The sequence below is a fragment of the Erpetoichthys calabaricus genome, chromosome 6 (genome assembly GCF_900747795.2).
Source record: "Erpetoichthys calabaricus chromosome 6, fErpCal1.3, whole genome shotgun sequence".
NCBI lineage: Eukaryota > Metazoa > Chordata > Cladistia > Polypteriformes > Polypteridae > Erpetoichthys > Erpetoichthys calabaricus.
The window spans coordinates 173,148,851-173,174,742 of record NC_041399.2 but is presented as its reverse complement, the minus strand read 5'-3'; the positions used below and the strand labels follow the sequence as shown (position 1 = coordinate 173,174,742).

Genomic DNA, 25,892 nt, shown 5'->3' with positions numbered 1-25,892 from the left:
GTTGACGATTGGTGCCTTCCTGCTGTGATAGCATGTACAGTGCTGTGCAGAAGAGATCATCTTAACCTTTTGTCTTCACCCTTCAACAATGTCTCTGAAACACAAATCTGATGAAAGTGCTGGTGATACAGTAAAGAAGAGAAAAACCATCACCATTGAAAATAAAGAAGAATAATAAAAAGGTCAGAAAGAGGTGAAACTCCATCATTCATTGGCAGAGCACTTGGTTACAGTCGGTCAACAATAGCATTTGCTTAAAATAATGTCCCTGTTCCGACTTACATACAAATTCAACTTAAGTACAAACGTTCAGTCCCTATCTCATACGTAACCCGGGGACTGCCTGTAATATATAACTAAGAATAAACAGTTCTTTAAAGCAATGTATTTCTTTATTGAATTTCAGTACGGATATTACCATTGGCATCTGTGAACTCAATGATGGAATTTGGATTGTCTTAATTTAATTGTGGATTTCTTTGCAGAAATGAGTACTTTCATACTAACATTTAAGAAAATCCCATTTCATTTGATGTGGGAGAAAACATGAATATGGAGGGGAAACAGAAATGTACAGTGAAAGTAACAATGCACACTTTTGAAAACAGCAACCGAGTAGTGTAAGTCAGATATTCATACCACAACAAGAATATGCCACACAAATCTTAAGTAGCTTTCTGGAGGAGTTTCATAGTATGCTAGCTAGGCAGGGTTAAAGGCAAGCTCATGAATGCTAATGTATGTATATTAAAATTACTTTAGAAATCTACTCTATATATATAAAATCCTAAGCCTAAAAATGCAACGATTTTATGTCACGTTTTTTGTCACGCTTTAAATCGGGCTTATTTTAAAACCTACATATATATGTTTGGTATCATTCTTTTCAGAATATACCCAACTTTAATGTGATGTTGTTAGATTTTCAGATTCTTATTCTGTTTTTAAATTATAAACAAAAAATATCAAGAACTCACATCCCACGAGACAAGAGTTTGTGCCAAGAGATTTAACCACGCCCGGGGCCAGAAATAAAAGACAAAGAGTAGGACAGCTGCTATACAGGCTTTTAAATGTTCAAAGAGCCGCACGAGATGCAGATAACGTGGCATGGCAGCAGCAGAAAGCCAGCAGCTGATCGAGCAAAGAGGAGGTAAAAAAAAACAAAAAACAAACTATTTGTTTCCCATTGTATCACCGGTTTAAGAGGGGGTTTTGGAGGAGCGACCGCATCTCCTTGGGGTGCATTCAGCCCCACTCTTCACAACGCGAGCGGCAGACTGGCCGCAACTGGAGGTTGAGTGCCGAAGGGGGCTTTCTCCCCTAGTGCAAATATAAAAAAAATCTGGAAGCGTTCAAATCACAAACACCTAGACCGGGATCACATAGTGTCTTATAATAACAGCTGGGGTGAATGCAATCTAAGGATAACAGTTACGAACAGCAAGATGCAGAGCACCATTTCCAACAGAGACACTATGAGGGAATAACTGATCCCATAATCTTTCTACACCAGGCCTTTTTTAAGTGAAACTGGTAGAGTGGTAAGCATGGTCTTGTTTCTCTTTTTTTCTTTAGCTGCTTGAACTACAAGGAAATTAAAATGAAAAACGAATCTGCAACAACTCATTTGCTAGGGATATTAACACATCTAGCGGCATTAATCAACAAAAAACTGAATTTAATCCTTTTTTACCCCTTACTTTATTAATTGCTTATATTAATTAGAAATACACCCCTGCAAGCTATCATTAATACCAAATACCTTTATACTATACATGTAGGATTTAGTCTCACTGTTTCATCTATTTCATAAAATACTTCTTTTAATACACCGGAAAATTAAAAACAGCTAACACTGAAATATGTAACATTGAAATTAACATTTTAATGAAATCTAAACATACTTATAGAGACACGGTAAGTAACAATTAAGATTAACCTACATAAATATGACAATATGTATGTGACTAATAACAAATTGTTATCTTTATATCTTAGCAACAACTGACAAAATCAGGGGTGCCCACACTTTTTCGGCTTGCGAGCTACTTTTAAAATGACCAGGTTGAAATGATCCACCTACATTAAAAATGATATATATATATATATATATATATACTGAGTATACTTTATACATAAAATATATGTTACCGTACCTTGCATAACTGAATAACCTTTATGACACAATAACAATTCAATACATTTATGGTCACTACAGTATTTGGATTTAATAATCTTCATGTGGGAAAAGGCTGACTCGCATAAATAAGTAGAGCCGAATAATGCAGTCAAGGAGGCAGCACATTTCCTCATGTTTGGGTACTTTTCCTCTGTTAATAAGTTCCAAAACTGTCCAAAAGCCCCAGACTTCAGCTGAATGTCATCCTGTAGTGTCAAAATCTCATCCTCCACTATAGAGGAGCTTTAGGTGAAACACTGTTGCAATTTTTGATGTGGGTGAATCACCCTCAACATCTTCCCTAAATGGATAGCACTTAAATGTAGCGATTGGCTCAAGTAAAGCTGAGTCTTGAAACCGTCTGTCAAAGTTTTGACACTGTCGTTTTTTTCTGCTTTCATATTCTGTATCTTGCTCTGCAAGTGTTTGGCGCTTACGTTTTTTTTCGAGTCTTTTGAATTCCGGTTTTCATTATCTCTGACCTGCTCTGCATGTGTTTGGCCCCCATGTTTTTTAACCTTTTTATGACGTTTTACTTTGTTTTCTACTTTGTCTTTTATTTCTGACCTCGCTTTATCCTGCTTTTTTTTTTATGACACCTGGTCCGTGGTGATTATTTTCCCTTTTTCGAGTAATAAGTTCTGTTTGTTTGCGCTCCTGCAATCTTTACTTTCTTTTTTTTTATACTTTCTAATTTTCCTACTTTCATATTCTTTAACTTTCTCCACATGTGTATCACGCCAACTATTTTTTTTTGAGCCTTTCAAATTCCACTGCTTTCATAATCTTTAACCTGCTCTGCGTGTATACAGCGCCAATGTCCGGGTTGGGCGTGCTTTTTTTTCAATTCAGTTTCGTAGTTTTTATGAACAGTTTGAAAGTGCCTTTCCACATTTTCCTTCTTTGGAATAGCAATGATAGATCGACAGATCAGACAAACACACTTCAATTGTGACATTGTGAGAAAAAAAAATCCTCTTCTAATTCCACATCCAGCCCATACCCTCCCCAAACAAATTTTTTTTTAAAATCCCTTCTTTAGTCAATATAAATTAGAAGGCTAACTAGATTACTTAGATAGCCCGGAGTTTTGCAGTAGCTCACGCGTTTGATCGTGCGTGCGGGATGACCAGTGTGTTAGGAGAAAAGAGATCTCAGACTGGCCACCATGTATGTCAATCAAGTGGAAAATGCCATAGGGAGGATATATGATAGACTAACGTTTAAAAAATTTTTTTTGAATGCAACGCGATCTACCTGCACTACCTTTGAGATCTACCGGTCGATCGCGATTGACACAATGGGCACCCCTGGACTTAATAAACTTGAATACATATTATAAACATTTCTGCTGAGATTTTCTTATATAAAAGCTTGTAACTTATGTGATTTACTTCATGTCTAACCAGGGCCGGATTTATATGAAAAGAGGCCCTAGGCTATTCCACTTATGAGGCCCTTTCACCTTCCATTTTTAAGTTTGTAAATTACATGAGAGATAATAAAATTTTGCTAACAATTTGAATGTAGGCCCCTCTTGATCTTGAGGCCCTAGGCTAGGGGTACTCAAATGGTGGACCGTGGTCCACAATCCGGACCGCCAAGACGTTTTTGGCGGACCGCGACTGTCTTCTGCGTAAGTCAAAAGTCCGAATATAAAAGCACCAAAATTATTGTTGTTTTATTATTTACTCTGTAGCAGGGTTGCCAACTGGCATTTTTTATGCCAAATAACTGAAATCTGCCATTTTTGAAAACTGTTTGGCATATAAAATTTGCGTTTGGTCTACTGGCATTTTTTGGTCTTTTTTACAATGCGAATTATCCACCAAAGTCAGGGCTCCGTTCGCATAAGATCGACGCCCTTAAGTCGTCGTTGGTAGCAAGTTCATCGCTGATGACGAAAGCGACCACCACACAATCAAATGTTACAGAAGCTTCGCTACGCATTGTTTGGGTTCTTGGCAGACATAAGAAAGCGTTTACTGATGCAGAGGTTGTTAAAGAATGCATGATGTCTGCTTCTTCGGTTCTGTTTAGCGACAAAAAGTGTGTTGAACTGATTCAGCAGATACCATTATCAGACAGTACTGCTAGTCGTCGTGCAGATGACCTTTCTGACAATAGACAGATAGATAGATAGATAGATAGATAGATAGATAGATAGATAGATAGATAGATAGATAGATAGATAGATAGATAGATAGATAGATAGATAGATAGATAGATAGATAGATAGATAGATAGATAGATAGATAGATAGATAGATAGATAGATACTTTATTAATCCCAATGGGAAATTCACATGTGGTCGGTGGTCAGTTAATATCAGATCTTAAACAGGCTGAATTGTTTGCTCTCGCGTGCGATGAATCCACTGATATAACTGACATGTCTCAACTCTGTATGTTCACAAGATTTTTTGATGGCCATAATTTTGTTGAAGAGTTTCTGACATTACTACCGCTAGCAAAACAGACCCTCGGTGAGGACGTGTTTTCAGCATTATCGCAGTTTATGCACGCAGCTGGATTGGATGTAACAAAAATGGTTTCCCTTACAACAGACGGGGCACCAGCAATGACTGGTAAAGATAGAGGACTTGTCACTCGTATGAAGGCACTTCAGCCCAACCTTGTTGCTTATCACTGCATCATTCATCAGTCTGCCCTCTGCTCAAAACTTTGTGACGAACTGGCGGAAATGATGTCTACTCTTGTGAAATTAGTGAATTTTTTTACGATGTAATTCGTCTCTGCAGCATCGTCTGTTTCGTTCTTTTCTTGAAGAGATGTCTGCAGAATTTGGAGACTTGCTGCTTCACAATGACGTCAGATGGTTAAGCAAGGGCCGTGTGTTGGAAAGGTTCTGGAATCTCCGTGAAGATGTAGCTGACTTTCTGCAGTCCTTGAATACAAAGAAGCTGCAGAAGTTTTAACATTTATTCAAGAAAGTGACAAGGTCGCACTGCTGGCATTTCTTGTTGATATTATGGGACATATAAATACACTGAATTTGTCACTTCAAGGTGCAGACAAAACCGTTGTCGAATTGCAAGGAAAATGTTGTGCCTTTGAAACAAAACTGAGCATTTTCATCAATGACTTGGAAAGTGGCAAGATGCTGCATTTCCCAAACCTGAGGAGCTGCATGACAGCTGATCAACAGGCATGTTTTCAGTTGATTTCCACATTTCTACATCATTTGAAGGTCGAGTTTGATGAACGTTTTAAGGATTTCAGAAAACTGAAGCCTGTTTTTTTGTTTGTTGCTGATCCTTTCATTGTCCAGCCTGACGGTGAATGGACTCAAACCTGTCACTGTTGCAAATGGAAGCAGCTGATTTGCAAGCTTCTCACGTTTTGAAAGCAAAATTGAACGAAGTCGGCATAACAATTTTTTGGTCAAAGTTTGTTCCAGATTCTCAGTATCCTGCTGCAAAGAAACTGGCGATTTCCGTACTCACTATGTTTGATTCAACATATTCTTGTGAGTGTGCGTTCTCCACTATGAACACTATCAAGACGAAACATCGAAGTGTATTTACCGACCAGAACCTCAGGAATGCAATAAGAATTGCACTGACTGGTTACTCACCAAACTATGCTGCCATTATGAAATCGAAACAACAGTTTCACACTGTGTGACAATCACTTACGTACTAACTGTTGTAATTGGTGTGTTAATTGCAACTAGTCATGTGACTATTTTGAATTGTTTTCCATGTTTTGTGCATGTCTTGGTCTTCTGTAAAAATTTTATCATTTGCGTTGAATCTATTACTAGCCTCCTACAGACCTACACGGTAAACCTGGCTATAGCAGACCCCGATGGTTGGTGGCGAACTGAATGTGGATCGGCATTTAAAAACTTTGAGTACCCCTGCCCTAGGCTGAAGCCTAGTTAGCCTATAGGAAAATCCGGCCCTGTGTCTAACAACTATACTGCTATCAGGACCTGAACTCTAGCACTTTATTCTAGTAATTTAAGACTACCAACACTTCATGCAAAACACTGTAATAACTGATCAGTCAATAGAATGAACTGTCTTCTTTTTATGTGTAATGTTAAGTTAAAAGAATCCTATAAAAACTTTCTTAAACACTGTTTTGTTAGTAAGTAACTTTTTGGGGTAAATGTAATTCTTTTTCTATCTGACTTAAAAAGCATATTTTTTAAATGATGTTTACAAGTCAAATTTCCTTCAAAATAAAAATGGAATGTGCTCATCTACTTTCTCAGATACCCGCCATGACCCGGAGCACAGTGAGATCATTTAACATTGTATTACATACAGCACCACATTTCACTTGCTTGCCACAAAACTGCACACTGGGACTTGCTCATTCTTGTACTGCTCTCTGCTGAACTGCAGAAATATTACAGTTGCTAGCTTAAATCCACTGCAAATTCCAAAATCCAATTCTAATAGCAACAAAGCAGTGTATTTCTGTCAATACATTCACAGTAAAAGTATAAAATAAATTACACTGGAGCTAGCATTCCATTCATATTCATTATAACAAATGTGATGACAATGAGCCTATAAAAAGAAAAACTGGGATTTAGTCTACAGTCTATTAAATTGACTCAAATTGGAATGCCATTCATTCAAATTAATTTCATCACCTTTATGAGGGGTTCTATCCATGTCTTTGGGTAGATAATACAACAGTACTGCATATTTCATATTTAGGTACAGACAAAAGAATTTCTGATTTATACATTTAACAAGGTAGTCGTGCCCGTCAAGGACGGGCTGCAGGCAACTTTTATCAGTGTTGCAGGGTAAAAGTCATTAAGTGCAAAATTATTTGTACCATGATTAAATTTAGTAATAAAATGTTTTTTGTTGTGGGATCGAACCACCGACCAAGGGTAGTGTGCACCTGAGCTGTATGGATCTTAGTTCCAAGGCAATAATAAACATAATGAAAGTTGTTTCTAGTTTAAGTCATGTATGAAAGTGTTACATGACATAAAATGAACGACTTATCTTTATCAAAATAAAATTATGAATCATTAACACAATCAATGCATACTTAACGAATACGTAAACTATGTTTATTTAAGTATTTAAGTGGATATCCCTGGGTATACTACATTATTGATGTAAAGACCATCTTGATCCTCGTGGCAATCTTTTCAAACTAAGAGATTGATCTTCTTTCTTGAAGTTGCTCGAGATAAGGCAACATACAGTGTTTCTTAGAAGTTGAGCTTGAATTTCAGACGCAGACGCATTTGCTCGACTTTCTCGAGTTGGAATGCGATCTTGTTGACGACTTGAATTTGCATCTTCCTCGTTTTTATGAAGTCTATTTTCTCGTAGTCTTTGTCGCTCTTGCTCTCTTCTTTCGACAATTTTAAGTTCAGTTGCATTTAAACGATTCTCTCGTTGTCGTAAACGTTCTTGTTCTCTTCTCTCAACAATTTCAACTTGAGTTGCGTTTGACCGACTTTCTTGTTGTCGTTGCCGTTCATGTTCACGTCTTTCAGCAACTTCAATTTAAGTGGCAGTAGAACGTTTTTGTTGTAATCGCAGACGCTCAATTTCGTGCGGTTGCTTCTGTAAGCTGCAACTCATTGGCGTTCATTTTGTCTCTGTTGCGAGATTTGAACACAAATAACAAAAAACATTTTATTACTAAATTCAATCATGGTACAAATAATTTTGCACTTAATGACTTTTACCCTGCAACACTGATAAAAGTCGCCTGCAGCCCGTCCTTGACGGGCACGACTACCTTGTCGTACTGTACGTCGCTGTTTATTCCACAGTTTTTGTTCTTCAGTAAAAATTCTTTTTGGTTTCTTCGTTTTTGGCAATTCTTGAGGTGTAGTTTGAGCACTTGAAATATCCAAAATCTTATTTCTTTTTGCATTTTCGTCTTCTTCAGTCGAGTGACTTCCTTCAGCTTTTCTTTTAATCCGATTGGTCACTCGCTTCCCAGTGCTTCGTTCAGCCAATCAAAACACTGATGTAAACGTACCAACCAACCAACCAACAGACAGACATGCTGAAATATATATATAGATGGCAATGCACAGAGATGTGCATAACTGGCTGGAGGTAGTTTGAAAATCCCAGCATATCTACTGCAAGGTGAAGTCTGTGAGTCCTTCAGAAATCTTAAGACATTTGACCAACTGCTGTTAAGATTTACCATTGAAGGCATTTTCTGCCTCAACAACTTCCACAATAATGATAACTATAACCTATACTGCACTTATACACACTTTCCCTTAAGATTTTTTTCTAGTGACAATGACAATGTAAATCTTTTTCAGATTAGTGTGGTTATAAATACTATCACAATAAAATTACTGACTGTTGTCTCTATGATGGAGAAGTGTCTCATAAAAAATTGGTGTTGCCGGTGTTTTGGCCCCGTCTCCCAAAATGCAGAACAGGAATGAGAGTGCTTGATGATGAATTGATGGTTGAAATACTACACGTCTATGAGAATTAGACATTAACTAGATTCCAACTAAATATCAGCAAATAGACTCCGAAAGGAGGTCAAGAGAACAGGTGATGAAACAGACAAATTTACAAAAAGTAAATATTTACAAAAAGTAATATTAACTTAGAGACTCGATATGAAAGTTACTTTGGATAAGATAGTAACATTAAAATGTGAAAAGCTGGAAGAAGGTGAATACTTTCTATAGGCACTGTAAATATAATTAATTAGAAAGACTGAGGCATGAATTTTGAATTGGGGGTGAAGCTTGCTAGCAAAATTGGATTTTGTCACCCAAAGATTTTTGGCTTTTATGCAAATTGTACAGCCATGTACAGGGAGTGAAGTGTGAAAAGAAACATTGAGGAATACAGAATTTGGTTAAGGCCAGAAAAAGTACTAGAGGCCAGAACAACCTAGAAAAGGGCTTGCAAAATGTAATATAAAAGCTCAGTACTTCAACATGATTATTAAGGAGATACCCACAGTTACTCATAAGCAGAATCACATTTGCATTAACCCCCTTCCTACCCTTTGACACATTGAACAGGCTGTGTCTTGAGCAGAAACCACACGTAGCTAATGGAACATGTGCACGGCATGAAGCAGTGTGACTTCTGGACAGCTTTTATCAATGGGATGCAAACTGTGTGAGGTTAGAGTGAATAGTCTAACAGCAGACAAGAACAGCTGGAGAAAAAGATGACAAAATATATTTCCCCCTATATATTCACCTCTGACTGAGTTTAAAATGGGAAGACAGGAAGTATAGCATATGAAGCCTAATGACAGCTAAAGTTCGATCAAAAAGATTTATTTTGTTTTTACAATGGATACAGATCTAAGTTTCTTATTGGTAGGGATTCTGTTAAACTCATACATTAAGTATTCTTCTGCTTACAGGGACAATGCGCACATCAAAAAAGTCGCAAAACAACAGGAAATTTAACACAAACTGATTAAGTGTTACATCTGTATCTTACGTGTGATCTGCGTGTGCAAAATTGCTTCATCCAATTCGTTGTCACAGCAGGGCCAGAGCCTATCAGCTGCAATGGTGCATAATGTATTAAGTGGTTACTTTTTATTTATTTATCTACTAGTTCTCTGGTGGAGTCATACTATTTCAAACAAATAGAAACATGTGTTCCAACTTTTATGTTCATAGCTTGATGTAAAGATGAATATTTTGAGATAACAGAACCCTAGTTAAAAAAGAAGGAAATGTTTGTGCATTTTATGTTAAGACTTCTACAATGAAAACAGCATTAGAACGTTTACTTTCAAAAACAGTACATAACTGTAGCTATTTATGTGTTGGCCAATGAAGTGCCAAATGCTCTACTTTTACCACCTTTATTCAGTAGAAAATCTGAATAAAGTTAAACAAACAAGAAAGTTCAAAAAGATTAATAAAAAAACTTAATTAATATGTCCTTATAAAATGAATAAAGCAAAGGCTTTATTAAAGAAATCCCAAGGCACACAGCACTTCACTCAAAGATCTGAGGCAAATTAGTATAGTATAAAATTACATGAATGCCATCATGAGAATGCTGGAGTTTGTCGCAGCACTACTTAAATGGGGGCGGCACGGTGGCGCAGTGGTAGTGCTGCTGCCTCGCAGTAAGGAGACCTGGGTTCGCTTCCCGCGTCCTCCCTGCGTGGAGTTTGCATGTTCTCACCGTGTCTGCGTGGGTTTCCTTTGGGTGCTGCTGTTTCCTAGGTGCATTGGTTGGTGTGTGTGTGTGTGCCCTGCGGTGGGCTGGCACCCTGCCGGGGGTTTGTTCCTGCCTTGCGCCCTTCAGAGTGGGGCAGGGTTTGATGGGAAGAAGAATGATTTGGTGCCATCTTTAAAAACAATGATGCTAAAAGGGATCACAATCATCTGTGTTTATTGGTTTCTACACTTCACACTTTATTGGACTATAAATACAACCACAGATGATTGCAGTTCTTTCTGGATTTGTGTGCTTGTCCTGTGCCTGTTTGTTCATGTTATTTCATCTTGGTTGTAAACGTCTGAATCTGTGAATCCCTCCCAAACACGTCAAATCTTCACATAACAATTGGAACCTGGTAAGACAAAACTATATATTTCATTCAGTGGGCTGTTCACAGGATTTATTCATTCTACTTACCATCGTCACCCGCACCAGCTGTACTGGACTTTGTTTGGACTGTTTTGTGTCAATTGATTATGATATAGTGCCTAGTGTTTTGTTTTGTTTCATCTGTTCAGTTTTTGTTAAATAATTATCGCTGCTGGCGGAGTTTGGGTGGGATTTTGCATATGTGCCATTTGTTTCTTGCTTTCTTCATTTAGTTAATATATTCTTTATCTATTCATTTTAAGTTGCTTTATTATTTGTTTCTTTTTAAAGTGTGTGAGCCATGTCAAGGCTGTGTGCACTCCTGGGGTCCCAGAAATAAAATAAATAAATCACTGTTTTAAAAACAGTAAGAATCTGAGCAGCTCATCCCGACAACTACAAGTTTTCATACAATTTTATTACCCTAAGTTCTTGTCTATAAGCCGCGGCTTATCTAAGGAAAAAAGTTGTGAAAATGAAAAAATAGAATATCGGCTTATACATAAGTCCGGTTTATACAGTAATCCCTCCTCCATCGCGGGGGTTGCGTTCCAGAGCCACCCGCGAAATAAGAAAATCCGCGAAGTAGAAACCATATGTTTATATGGTTATTTTTATATTGTCATGCTTGGGTCACAGATTTGCGCAGAAACACAGGAGGTTGTAGAGAGACAGGAACGTTATTCAAACACTGCAAACAAACATTTGTCTCTTTTTCAAAAGTTTAAACTGTGCTCCATGACAAGACAGAGATGACAGTTCTGTCTCACAATTAAAAGAATGCAAACATATCTTCCTCTTCAAAGGAGTGAAGCAAACAAATCAATATGTCTGTTTGGCTTTTAAGTATGCGAAGCACCGCGGCACAAAGCTGTTGAAGGCGGCAGCTCACACCCCCTCCGTCAGGAGCAGGAAGAGATAGAGAGAGACAGAGACAGAGTTTGTTTTTCAGTCAAAAATCAATACGTGCCCTTCGAGCTTTTAAGTATGCGAAGCACTGTGCAGCATGTCTTTTCAGGAATCAGCTTTACAAAAGATAGCAACGTGAAGATAATCTTTCAGCATTTTTAGACGAGCTTCCGTATCGTCTAGGTGTGCAAACAGCCCCCTTGCTCACACCCCCTACGTCAGCGCAAGAGAGAGAGAGAAAGTAAGCTGGGTAGCTTCTCAGCCATCTGCCAATAGCGTCCCTTGTATGAAATCAACTGGGCAAACCAACTGAGGAAGCATGTACCAGAAATTAAAAGACCCATTGTCCTCAAAAATCCGCGAACCAGCAAAAAATCCGCGATATATATTTAAATATGCTTACATATAAAATCACAATTTAAATGACCGCTACGCGCGCGTGTTGACTCGGCGACGCCCAGAGCAGAAAGAACGCGCTCCGGCCGCTCCAACCGCGCCATGCGGGGAGTGAGAGAGACGCCAATATCTCACACTCTCTCCCCCCTTAAAGAAATTAAATGGGTGCGAGTGAGACCACTGACCTCCCTCCCTTCTATTAGTTATAGGTTATAGTACGTTCGGCTTATCCATGAGTCCGGCTTATCTATGATACGATTTTATTTTAAAAATTCGTATGATTTTTGGTCTCCGGCTTATACATGAGTCCGGCTTATAGACAAGAACCTAGGGTATATAAGAATTCAGATGGTTGAAGATCATAGTGGGATGTTTGTACTGGGTAGATCATTAGCCCAACAATGGCATCAATATGGTAAAAGAAACCCAACTCCTACCTTATGTAACTACTAATGGTGTCACTTATGTCCAGCATGTTATCAAATTGATGATTTTGGATCAAGCAGGCTGAAGTGTTTGCTGTTGGGCTGTTACATCACCGTGTAATTTTTGGTTATAATATACTGATGGAGGCACACCATTTTATATTTAATGTCAGCAGTTTAAGTCATGCATTTTTAGGATGTAAAATGCTGGGTGTGAATCTGCAATGAAGTGATAAACTTTCCATTCTAATATCGGACAAAGTGTCTTATCATTTAGCTTCTAGTTTCACAAAAAAGAAAGCAGCAGTTGGGTACAAAATATTAAAGATTCTTTGGTGTTAAAATGAAGACTGAAAATACAGGTAGTCCCCAGGTTACGGACACTCGACCTACGACTTACAAACGAAGCTGCAGCATGCGCCTCATTAACTGCCGCTCCGTCATCTTTGGCCGGAGAACGCTGCAAGTAGTGGCTGGAGGGGTGCGATTTCGCTGCTTGCGCAGTGTAGTGTTCCTGTGTCCCTCGGGTGGCTCCCGGCGGCAAGCGAGCGGTGACCCGTGATCCATAGTCATTGGGGCCACAGCTATCGCAAGTGTGCAGGACAGAGGCTTAATGGGGCGGTTCTCTGTCCGCCCACTATGCCACCGCAACTACTGCTCCTGACTGGACGCAGGCTGGATGGAGCGATGTAGGGCATTTCACTGCCCGCCCACTACACACGGCTCCCCCCGAATCGTTTTCAGTGGGCGGCTGGAAATGCTGCAAGTGGTGACCCGGTTGTGGCTGAACGGAGCGGTGGTGGGTGATTTACTACACAACTTTGGCCACACCGTGTTCGTTCTCGGTGGGCGGACGCACGCTGCAGCCTGCATACAGTAGTGGAGGTGACTGTGTGGTGGGTGGGTGGTGAGCCGCCTCTCGCTACTCCCATTCTTTCTCAATAGCAAGCCTGCTTGTACTGTTACGTACATAGCAGGAAGTTGTCTCTTGTCAGTACACCAGACGTGCTGACGAGGGATGCCTGCCTGCTGTGATAGCGTGTACAGTGCTGTGCAGAAGAGCTCATCTTAACCTTTTGTCTTCACCCTTCAAGAATGTCTCTGAAACAAATCTGATGCAAGTGCTGGTGATACAGTAAAGAAGAGAAAAACCATCACCACTGAAAATAAAGTAGAAATAATAAAAAAAGGTCAGAGAGAGGTGAAACTCCATCATTCATACAGTCGGTCAACAATAGCATTTATTAAAATAATGTACCTGTTCCGACTTACATACAAATTCAACTTAAGTACAAACCTACAGTCCCTATCTTGTACGTAACCCGGGGACTGCATGTACTGCAAGATAACAAGATCAATGTATACTCATTCTTTAATTAAGCACTTATTTCTGCAACAAAATCATATGCAGGAGACATATACTGTATAAACAGCATTTTTATGATGAACTGAAGGAAAGTATACAGGGAGATGCATGAGAGATTGAGACATAAAAAGTGAGAACTACTGGAACTGGATTTGTCTGTGCTCATACTGTAGAAACACATGCTAACAGTTTTACTATCCACTGTGTCCGTACTTAAAGTGCTCTGGAATGGGGTTTGTTCTAGGAAGGCTGTTTATAAAACTAAGGTTTTAAATGTTGTTGTTTTTTTTTTTCAGACATGCCCATCATCGTTCCAATCTGAAAAGGAAAACCTGCCTATCTAAACAGTGAATAGGTACCAAACAATTTGCCTACCTTGTCTGATTTCATTAAGCTCACCAGTTCAGGCTTCTACACTTTTTGTTCACCACTGCAAGGTGTTGTTATTCTCACAAAAAAGGTTAGCAACTGAATAATTAGGTCATGTATGTAGTCATGTGAAACTCAATTTGTGTTCTTTCAAGTAAGTGTCTACTACTGAAAACTTACCCATATTTAAAGACTGGTCAGAAATCTTTCTATAAGGTAATAATAATTCTGCTACTTGTTATGTACGGATACATCACCTGCACTCCTGCTGGAGGCTGCTTGACTTTCCTGTCACTGCTGACACATTTCAAACAGAGCATCGCGTAATCTACCCACTGAACTGGGAGAGTGCAAATATCTTGTAATTCACAGAGCAGCTCTGTTCCATCTGCAGATGTACAGTCTGGAGTCACAGGAGGAATACTGATGTGATGATTAGGACAAGGCTAGTAAACTAAAGGCTGCAGCCATCCGTAGGATCCCTGCTGCATTCCCCCTTTAAGGGCAAGAGATGGGTATGCATATGCTGCTGCTTATTGCAGTATTGACAGAAGAAATTACACATTTTTGTTCCACTGAAATAAATACAGATTTTGCACCTGTATTACGTTTGTTACACTGATACTGTTTATCAACAGCAAGAAGAGTTTTACTAAGTAAAAAGAGTACAGAAATCCCCAACAGCAAGCTGCAAAAACTGCATGCAATCATTATTCAGAAGAGTTAGTAAATGCTTTCTACTATCTTTAATAAGAAGCAGACACCAAATTAGACATAATCGATTTTCACACTCCATTGATTCTACTCAACAGTAAGTACAACTTGAATGGGGTCAAGAAATACGGACTGCCATTTATTTACTTATCACCAGCCAACCTCCCAGATTTCAGCCTAATAAAAAAAGTACAAAAGAGCTGGGAAATATTAGTTGATTTCCATGCACAAATCCAACTGTTAGGCAGCCAAAGATAGCTAAGCCTCTCTGACACTCCTGAGGTCATCTTTTTGGAATTACGATGAAGTACACAAAAAAATAAACTAACTGGTAGCTCCTAAATGTGTATAAATAAATAAAACTTTTGAAATATTTGCTTTTAATGAAAAGTGGGAGTCACACACAGCAAACTGTAATACCTAACTAAATAAAATGAATTCAAATTTACCTAGTAAATGTGGGCACACATTTTCTCAAAATTATTAACAAAAAAAAAAAAAGAAACCAGGATGATGGATCTGAATTAATAAAAAAAATAAATAATTAAACAGTCTCTTTGAGCATTCTGATCTGCATCTTCATAACCATGTGCCACAACTACAATTCATAACCAGCATTAAAGAAGCACGAGACACTATGAAATAATGCTGATAGGTTTATTACTATTTCCAATTATTTTCTTCATTATGGAAAATAAAAGTAAAAACGATCTGCACAGATACATGGGAAATAAAAAAAGACATTGTAGCTGCATGGATCCAAGACTTCAAACAATGTACAAGCCACCCCCATGCTATTACTATGAGTGCGATGATACATTTTTTTTTTCACCTATTGCTATTTGTGGCCATTCATTGTATTCTGTTTGTAGTTATCATTCCATATTCATTTTTTGTTGTAGGAGGTACAGTAGTACAGTGGTTAGCACCACTGTGCCACAGCTCTGGTCACATTTTTGGCCACAATAATCAGTTCAGCATAGTTGGCAGATGCTTCCCTAGCCTCAGGAACACTGAAAAGACCACTGCACCATTATGATCCACTCAAAACTAGTTCAATTCATCCATCCATCCATTTTCCAACCCGCTGAATCCGAACACAGGGTCACGGGGGTCTGCCGGAGCCAATCCCAGCCAACATAGGGCACAAGGCAGGAACCAATCCCGGCAGTTCAATTCATCCTTGTTTATTTCAATGCATTTCACAGTGTTCGGCAAAGACTTTTCCCAAACATTTCTACAATTTCACCAAACGCTCGAAGAAAGTCTCCATGGGGTTCAGACATGACTAATTTGGATATTACTTGATTGATTTGACTCTAAGCTATCTGTTACTCTGTACAAATAATGGACTTGGATTGTCACTGAATGGTCAGTAGCCTGGTGTACCTAACAAAATGACCACACAACATATGCGGCCAACAGTGCAGGCGCCTCTACACAAAGAGCTTCAGGGTGACAACACATTCCTCACTATCCCTAAAATTACAAGAACAATTTCTGAAACATTTACATTATTAGAATTTATGATTTGAAAAATGTTAAGCAGTTCTCACTCACAAAGCACCAAGTGGACCCTCACTAACATGTACAGCGATGCCTCTGTTGATGGCTTTCAGATTGGTCTTTTAATAGGTTTTAAACTGCAGTGATATTTCTGCCCTCTCACAGATATTATAGTAAGTGGAGTAGAATAAAGGCTGTGATGAGTGCCAGTGAAAAAAGCACACTGCTGAGATGAACAAAGAAAACAAAACAGGATTTTGTCACAACATTGTTAACAAGAAAGGTTGATGTGCGGAACAATAAAAAGTACTGCTGCTGAGATTAAAGTCCCTCGATGATATGGCAACCAAATGTGGTCCTCAGAACACAATCATTGGGAAAGCAGTTGTTTTCTACCTTACTGTGACCCTCTTCATCTGCTAGTTGGTAAGGCTGTGACCTGAAAGACGGTTTAATTTTTTGGTTTCTTCCTGAATGACACATGTCATTCTCAAGTAATGTAGTGCGTACTCACTCCAGCTAAAAATAAAATTACATTTAGAATAGCATCTATTTTACATTTTATGAACCTGTTTTGTATTGCATTATGAATTATTATCATCAGCAGAATACCTTCCAATTATCAGTATACTATATAGTTTCCTTGAATTTTAAAAAGCAGGCTTCAAGGGGGGAATGAAATAAAAAAAAAAAAAAAAAGCTCCGGCTTGTGAACTGAATTCTTGTCTGTCTGAAATAAGTCACCGTTAAATGCTCTTAGAGATACTATTCTGACTTCCTTTGAAGTACTGCTCCGTGATTAGAATTTATTTCCACTAGCAATTGCACCAACAGGATTATAGTTAATATTCTACACAGGTAGGAGCTGTGCAAATCCATGCTCTCTAATACACACCTTCAATGATATTACTACAACACAGGCTACACGCCATACAACCTGCTTACTAATTACCTGCTGTGAACTATCACAAAGGAAAATAGTTACAGCCTGCAGAAAACGTGCCAGCCAGCTCCTACATTCTCAAACCTTTGCTTTAATTGACTGTTACCTCATTTCGCTTTGTTATTCTCCTGGCAACAATGAGCTGGATCATCCCTCGCTTGTTGCCTTCAACTGACATAGACTTCCGCAGTGTTTCCATGGCATCTTGATTGGCTTTCCCCAGCAATGATTCCCCGTTCACAGCTATAAGCTGGTCATTCACTCGAAGTCGACCGTCCTGGGAATTAACAGAGGTAGAAAAAGGTCAACCTCTTTTTAAGATTAAATGTGAAAAAGGTGAACATCTTTTTAAAAAAATTCTTAAAAAAAATGTTTTTGATTTTAAAAACGAGAAAAAAGAGTGAGCTAGGAATTCAAAATCTTTATTCATAAGCTGCATTTGTTTTATAAATAATAATACTTAGGAGCATGGTGGCACCGTGGATAGCAGTACAGCCAGGTAGCTCCAGAGTCCTGCACACTAATCCATGCCCAGGCACAGACAATGAGGATTTCCCATGTTGCACCTGTGTGTGTATGAACCCCACTTTAAGACAAAGACATGCAAGTAAGGCTGATGGGCAAATCTAAACTGTCCAAGTGTGAGTATGGATTGTGGGGACACAAGTATGCCCTGTTACAGACTGGTGCCCGGTGCATGGTTGACTTCCACCACATACTTAATAGTAATGATAATGATAAAAACTAGGCAGGACAGTGGCAAAGTGCTTGGCTTGCACTGCTGTCTCACAGCTCCAGAGTCTGTGCTCAGATCCTGGTCAGGGCAGTGTATGTGTATCCATTTTTAACTATTAAAGCAAGCAAAAAGCCAAACATGATAAAAAGATAAGGTATATATGGTAAAAACCTGCCTTAAATGCTGCTCCTCCATTGATTATTGACTTGACAAAGATTCCCAAGTCGGCATGATTCTCTTTCGATCTGTTGCCTTTAACACTCACTCCAAGGCCAGCAGATCCCGAATCATTCAAGGGAATCTCAAATGTTAAAAATTCTCTGGTTCCATCTGGTGTAAGAACAAGGTCATCTTCTTCAGTCTTCTAAAACATGTAAGAAAGGGAAAGAAAATTCACCCCAAAATGTTAATTATGTTAATGTGTGACAAGGGCATGTAGCAACATCTTTAGCATATGCAAAAAGAATTTGGAAAAGGAAAGAAACCCAAAAGTTTACACTACTACAGTCTAGAGTGGACATTTAAGACCATCTAATTTTCACCTCTGGTATATGTAAAATAATCAAAGCAGTAACAATCCAGTAACGCTTCACTGAGGGTGATAATAATAGTCATTACAGCATCATGCATGTACCACAGTGGAGCGTGTGGCTAACTTGCTTTAGCAATCTTACATGGCAGTTTTACCTACTCACAAGCAAGTGATTTAGTGTTCTTTCAGAAAAGAAATACAAAAAAAATGTAAAACTTATAAAGCTGAAATTCATATTTAAGCAGAACTCACACTCTTATTTGTGCTAAAATGAAGGATATTAAAAGAGCACGGAGTGGTTTAACATATGTTCTAATTTATCACTAGTTAGGTAGGACACCAGAGTCCCTCCTTGGTCAGATGAAAGGTTTCCAAAATAACCAGACTCTTATCGCTCCAGACTGTGTGAAACACAGGAGGCTCTGCTGAGGAGCAGTGGGATCGCTTTGCCAACTGAGGATAAAAAGCTTTTTAACAATTATTCTCTTTTAAATATAAATTGCAAAGAGACTGTACAAAACGCAAGTCAGCTGCAACAGCCTTTAGTGAATTAAGACAAAAAAATCTTTGGAGTCCACTTTGCAGCACATACTTTTCCTTCTGGGTGAGCTGCCAGACAGGTAGCTGGGGACCTTTGGGAACACTCGTCTGTTCAGCACCTGCTTGTTAATCGAAACCCAAGAAAGCACGCTTTGTGTGGACACACAGCCTGCTGCTCCAAAGACAATAACGCGCAACACTTGTTAAGCTTGCCAAGTGCAGATTTTTCCAGGTTTAGCATAAAAATGAGAAAGAAGCAAGCAACACTATTAATGCTGACTTTATTGAACTGTATTTTCTAATCAGCATCTCTGATCTTCAAAAGGTTTTCATAAGTATTTTCAAGTTTTGCCATTTCTAGACTTTCCATAACCAGAAGCTGTTCATATTTAGAGTAGCTTCTCCACCTATACAGCACATCAAGTCCAGAATCTGGGTTTCTATGGCACATAAACGTGAAAAGATATTTGCCTTTTTTTTCAGTCTATTTCATGAATAACCCATTCACATATAGTAATTAATGCCCTCCAGCCACTGTTAATCATTCACATTCACATGACCATTTTCATCACTTGTTTTAGCTGGCTGGCTCGGTGCACTCCACCTTGCATATTTTCCATGACCAAGGCTCATTTTTGTCTACTAATAGAGGCCTCTAAAGGTTGTAAATCACTGTACCACTATAAAGAAAACTCCTGACTGGTGTATAGAATTACACTGTGAACCAATTATAATGTGTACTTCTACCAAAAATAAGCAGAAGTGCCAATAAAAACAGCAGCCATTTCTGTATGGGTTATGTGAGATAACACATCAGACTACAATGTGAGCAATGTGCAACAGCAGTATTTAAGCAGTCTATTGAGAAACAACTAAAAAATAGGCAATTGTAATTATGAAGAGAGGATTAAAATCTATCAAAGTCTATTTTTTCAGTGTTAAGGGGTTCCTAAAAGCAACCAACAAGCAATGTCCCGTATAACACAGTTAACGTTTAAGAACCTAAAATGGTGAATCTGTTCTCTGAAGGAGAAAATAAGGTACCACTTACCCTAAACATTTTTTTCTAAATTGCCTGGGTATTTGATAAATGTCAACCAAAAATTTGATTTACAAAATGTGTTGATTGAGCAAGTACTGGGGTGTTAGCCATTAAGAATGAAGTGAAAAGTCAAGCAAAATGACACATTTTATTGGCATTGGCATCAGCATTAAAGACCAACTTCGCATAAAAAATTTGTGATAAACATTTTCTTTGATACTCGTAGGTAGCACATACTAACATCTTTTTATTGGCCTTCAAGACAAGAAATACTGTATGCAGCAGATCACTACTTAATAGTTTTGATACTCTCTGATAACACATCCGGATGGGAAGCCCTACAATGATATTTTGTTATCTACTACATTTCTTTATGTAAACCCTACATAAAATGCTTTTAACTCTGAAATGCTTAAATATATTATAAAAATAAACAAATAATAGCTGATTAAATGCTCTAATGCCAATGGCTATCACTATCATAAGACAGATTAGTTGTTCTTCTGGAATGTAAAACACAGTTATCACAATTGTACAAACTGTAAAGGAACAGAGAAATCTATAGAATACTAGCGACATGCTAATGAACTGCAGCGGCAGTTTTTAACTCCCAGATAAATAATGGTGCATGAGTGACGTCAGACATGTGGATTAATAAAATGCAATGCAGGATAGATACAGGTGATTACAGGTGTCTTTTCCTGAAGGAGATTAGTTGTGTAATCAGATTAAATTACAGAATACAGATGAAGATGATGGAAAATTTAAAGGAAGTCAAAAAATGTTGTTACAGTATAATTCCAAACGATAAAATAAGCTGAAATAAATCCTAAAATGTCAGAAATAGATGTAAATACTGAATGGTGTACATACCCAACATTCTAGAACAATTTGGGATAATATTTTTTTATGAAAAATAACTTTACAGTAAGAAACTATTTTTGATATTGTGGACATAATTGGCCTTCAGGATATATTGTGTATATGAAACATAAATAAGATCAAAATAACAAATAATTGTGATACTTGAAACCAAAGTACAATGAATGACATCTACTACCAACTACTCACTTCTGCAACCACTGACAAGCACTAAGATCACTCTTTTTCAGTCTATTAAATTTGAAATATTATGTTTTGATTGCTTTTTTTAATAATTAAATTAACTTTTTGGTGAGGTTTTTCTGAACCCCAAGTCATAATGTTGATCAATTAGAGAACTCAGGTTCTCTACAAATAGCCAAGAATCAATAAATCAATGACATCTACAGTATACAGCATTATATATATTGTGCAGATGTGAGATGACTTACAACATTCAAGGAGATTCTACAGAGGAGCGTTTAGGGAGGTGCGTAGCTAAATCTTATATATCCTTTTGAACGAGCAAATAGATATAAAAACAGTCTAATAGTATCAAAAGTGATCTTTTATATGCAAACTGTACACATATAATTATTTACATTAAATTAATTTTTATTGCCTTCGCTATTGCCAAGTAATATTACAAAAAGTTGTTAATTGAAACGTTTTCACTGTAAATATAAATGGCGAAAAACACATCTCCCACTCTTGCTAAACTTCAATCATCTTCAGGACGTCCTCTGGATTTGAGACGTGAGGTGAAATAATATATTCTTTCTAGGTCAGATAAAGGTATAAAGAACAAATCTTCACAGAGCCTTTACAGACAAAGAGTTCACTTCATCTAGTTTACAAGTGTTTTATATTCATGGCAATATACTTTTCTGAGGCAGATGAAGTAGGGAAAAAAAGCTCTCAAACCCCTTAAGAATTTCTCTATACATCATGTCTGAAACAATTAGCAACATTTTAAAATATTCCATTCAAGCCTTCTTTTGGTGACATAAAGGTCATCTGAAATGAATTTAGAAACCAAAAAGGATTCACTCAAGGATGTAATTGCTAAAAAGCCCATGAATGATAAATACCATACACGATTTTCTATACTCTCCATTTGGCAATGACGTATAATTAAGGCTGAATATTAAACTTCTCTTGTAAAGGAAAGCTCCCACAAGGCTTAATTACAAACATTATGTAAAGGTTTATAGAGGGCATTGAGATGGGTCAAGGTTAAAAAGTCTTTCAGCTCCTCATTCACATACTTAAAGATACCTTAGGTCATAATGGCAGTTAGTATGCAGACCTTGATTAAGCTTCTTAAGTTTATAACACACCTCATAATTTAAGCAGAAATGCTTTATTGAAGATCAAAGTCCATAAAAGCTATAAGAAAGCGAGGAAGTGATCATGTTCTCAGTTATGCTATTCTGGGCTAAATGCTTGTGATTTCTGTTTCACATACTGAAAGATATGTAAGTGATCAAACTGAAAACAGATGAAGAACTAATGTTTAGTTCATTTCGAAATAATAAAGTGACCACCAAATATCACCATCTCCAAATAACAAGTGTAGGACATACTGACATCATCCATTTTTCTAAGGCTAGGACACATGTTACGGCTTAAAAGGTTACTGCCACACACACTTATTGCAAGCTAAAAAGTCTCAGTTTGCATGGTGGGGCCCCTCACCAAAATGTAGCCTTTGTGTCTTATCTGATAGGATGATCAATACCATACCATGTAACAATGGATGGACATCTCTTGAAGGCAAGAGCTAGACACCAAGTTTCGAACAAAGAACCGTAACTCAAGTATGAGTAACATTGAAGGACAGAATTCTGTACCAGTGGTCAACAAAAAGAATGGGCTTATGTACACCCAAGGAACCAATTGCAGGACCTCTATTACATCCTTTAAAACCCTTATAAAACACAGATCGCCACTCTTATCAAGCTTACAGCTCACAGCCTGGCCATAACTTGGCTGTCCATAGCCAGAACTCCTAGCTTATAGGATGTGGCCGTAACAGAAACTGAAGCAATCCATTTACTCCGAAGGTCAACTGTGCTGGACTGGAAGGGTATAATACTTGTCTGTAATGAAGTTGGATGAAGGTACCATTAATGAAAATCTTGCTAAGGAAAAACAGATGCACAAGCAGAGAGAGACCACATACAAAAGGCCATGTGTTCATCCTGCTGAAAAGGCCAACTGACTGATCAACAATTGCTCAGAAAATGTGATTTTGCTAGCAACAAGAGAACCAAAACGGTGTGTATGAACCTCAAAAAGAAACTGCAGTTCTATCTACAACCAGAAGAAGTGACAAAGGTGAAGAAGGAGACAAGATCCTCAAACAAAAGAAAATGTGCTGAACATCTTTTCACGTGTCTGTAAAAAGCCAACTAATTTACACCATAACTATAAGTACACCCACTTTGATTCCATGATCTATTATGTGTAACAAGGCATCTAATGTATTGTAGTATTGGTGTAACCATAACTGAAAAGTAATGATAATCTTTGTCAGGAATATATTCAAGTTGAGTTTTAAGTCTTCCTAAATCCAGTAAGAAACTTTGGAGGGAGATAAGCCAGGGCAGTGACTAGCTTTGAGTAAATGAACGGCACTTGCAGGCAATTAAAGCTTCATGACCAGCTAAAGAAAAAGCTAAAGAACTGACAGATCAGACATTATGTGCCTTTTTCTATAAGGGAGAAATATTCAACTCAGTTTTTGTATTTTTATGTTTTGCGTTATTTGTTATCGTGATTTCATCTATATATCTATATACAGTATATGGAAGAGAAGGTCTGTGATACGGTTTGCATATTTGCAGCTGGAGATCCACAAAGGAAGAAAATGAATCATGTATCATAAAGTAGTTTTTATTCCTGAGCTTTCATATATATAGCCATCTTCTACTTTCCTTGTATTATAAATTATATTATTTTTGTCTGTTGGGGTTATTTGTGAAAGCAAGTCTACTATCATGTTGAACCATAACAGAGAAAGTGAAAGTGTTAATGTAGACTTTCACCGATTTATGAACCTCATTAATAAATATATCTCTTCATGTTTCTGAAGCCCCGTCCGGAAAGTGAAACAGAGCACCTTGTTAACTGTGTTAAATAATTACAAGCACTGCGGAAGGCAAAACTGATAATTAATTAACTGAGTGATTAACCCTTCTCTTCTTCCACACAGGTAGCCTGGACCAGAAGCCTCACCTCCATGTACATATGTTTTAAAGGATTATTTTTTTTTCCTTACAATCATGTGATTAAATAAAAAAGCACAAAGCACTCTGTGATCACTAAGTGAAATAATTTAAGCAACTCACAAGATTCAAAGATAACCGTCATTTGTTCTTGTTGCTTGACTGTAAAATAGAGGAGCTACAGGCAGGCACACTTGGGGTGGCTAGCACTGCAATGAGTGCAAGTCTCACTTAAAGTTAATAAAGTCAAGCCCACTCAGTGTTGTACTGCATTGTAGTAGAAATACTTCCAGTACTTGAGTATGTTTTTATTATGTTTCAGTCAAGTTTTGCCCCAGGTTGGGGTTAAAATTCCTCTTTTATATCTGTTTTATTCATTTTGCATTCTGTTTTGGTTATGTTAATGTCACTGATCTTTTACTTTATATGTGTCTATGTATGCATGTTTTGTGGATGCTCCACCTGTGCATCACCATCAAGGACAGGTGAAAACCCACAGTCCCTTGCATTCCTTTGAATGCACTAGGGTGGTTGGTGATTTCTCTTGAGTGTATTACTACTTTTAATTATGTTTTTTTTTATCTCTTTTGCTCTGATTTTCGAATATTCTGTTTTATTTTGTATTGGGACCAGATTCCTTTTGGGATTGACTATTTTTAAGGCACTGCTTTCTGTGTCTTTCATGCTCTTTGGATCTTCTTATTACAGAGGATTTTGTTTATATCTTTTATTTATAAGAATTCTTCATTTTTCCCTTGTGTGACTAGCCACAGATTTTGACAGCCTTTACCTACTTTAGTGGATATTCAGAGCAATTTTTAGGAAACGGTTGTGACTCTATGCTGCGTTCTTTGAAGTGTGCTTGTTGAGAATACTTTAACTTTACTTGGGCATAATATTTTCTGTCTAATTTAACTTTACTGCATTTTGAAATACAAATGGTCACTTTTATTCCAATATATTTTAGTAGATGCATTTATGATTGTAATAATAAACAAAAAAGTAAAAGAAAGCAAAAGGTCTACACATATACAGAAAATGTTTTACTCAGTCAATTATCTAAAATACAAGCTTCTCCCCTTTAGGAAAATTTGCACATGCAAGGAATCATAGATGATTTTCACAAGTGCACTGCTGGTGCATTTCATCTTCAATCATCTACACAGCCATTCCAAGTACACCACCTCAAAGCCCATAGAATGAGGCAGGGTTGGATGCTGGAGATTAGCAGTCCTAGTCTCTTATTTCAACTGCTGATGCTTCTCTGTCCAGACTCTGTCCTCATGGTAGCCTGTCGAATGGGGCAGACCTGATGTGCAGGCTGCAGAGGGGTGTGCTTGTCTGTACACAGATCATTGTTTACTTACCCTTTTTGTGTGCTGCTCACATGTCTTCTGATATTATCAGAAGTAGATTGGGAACTAGTTGAAAAAGCTCAAGAAAAAACTCAAAGACACTTCCACTGAGTGTGCAACAAGAAATAATGAGGTCTAGTGGAAACACTTTATTACACATTATTAGGGTTTAATTTTGTCAGTTTTCATGCAGGTTGGTGTTTTTGGATCAAAATTGGGGGTCATT

General features: G+C 37.8%; 1 protein-coding gene across 6 annotated transcripts in view; it reads right to left on the bottom strand.

Moving 5' to 3' along the window:
• Positions 1-25,892, bottom strand: part of pard3aa (par-3 family cell polarity regulator alpha, a) — a 971,084-nt gene that overhangs the window by 411,679 nt on the left and 533,513 nt on the right. For all 6 annotated transcript variants that reach the window (XM_028804116.2, XM_028804120.2, XM_051929054.1 and 3 more), the window contains 2 exons: positions 18,282-18,470; positions 17,477-17,647 (listed from right to left, as the gene is read on the bottom strand). In XM_028804116.2, the coding sequence (XP_028659949.1) occupies positions 17,477-17,647; positions 18,282-18,470 (360 nt within the window). The remainder of the gene's footprint in view (positions 1-17,476; positions 17,648-18,281; positions 18,471-25,892) is intronic.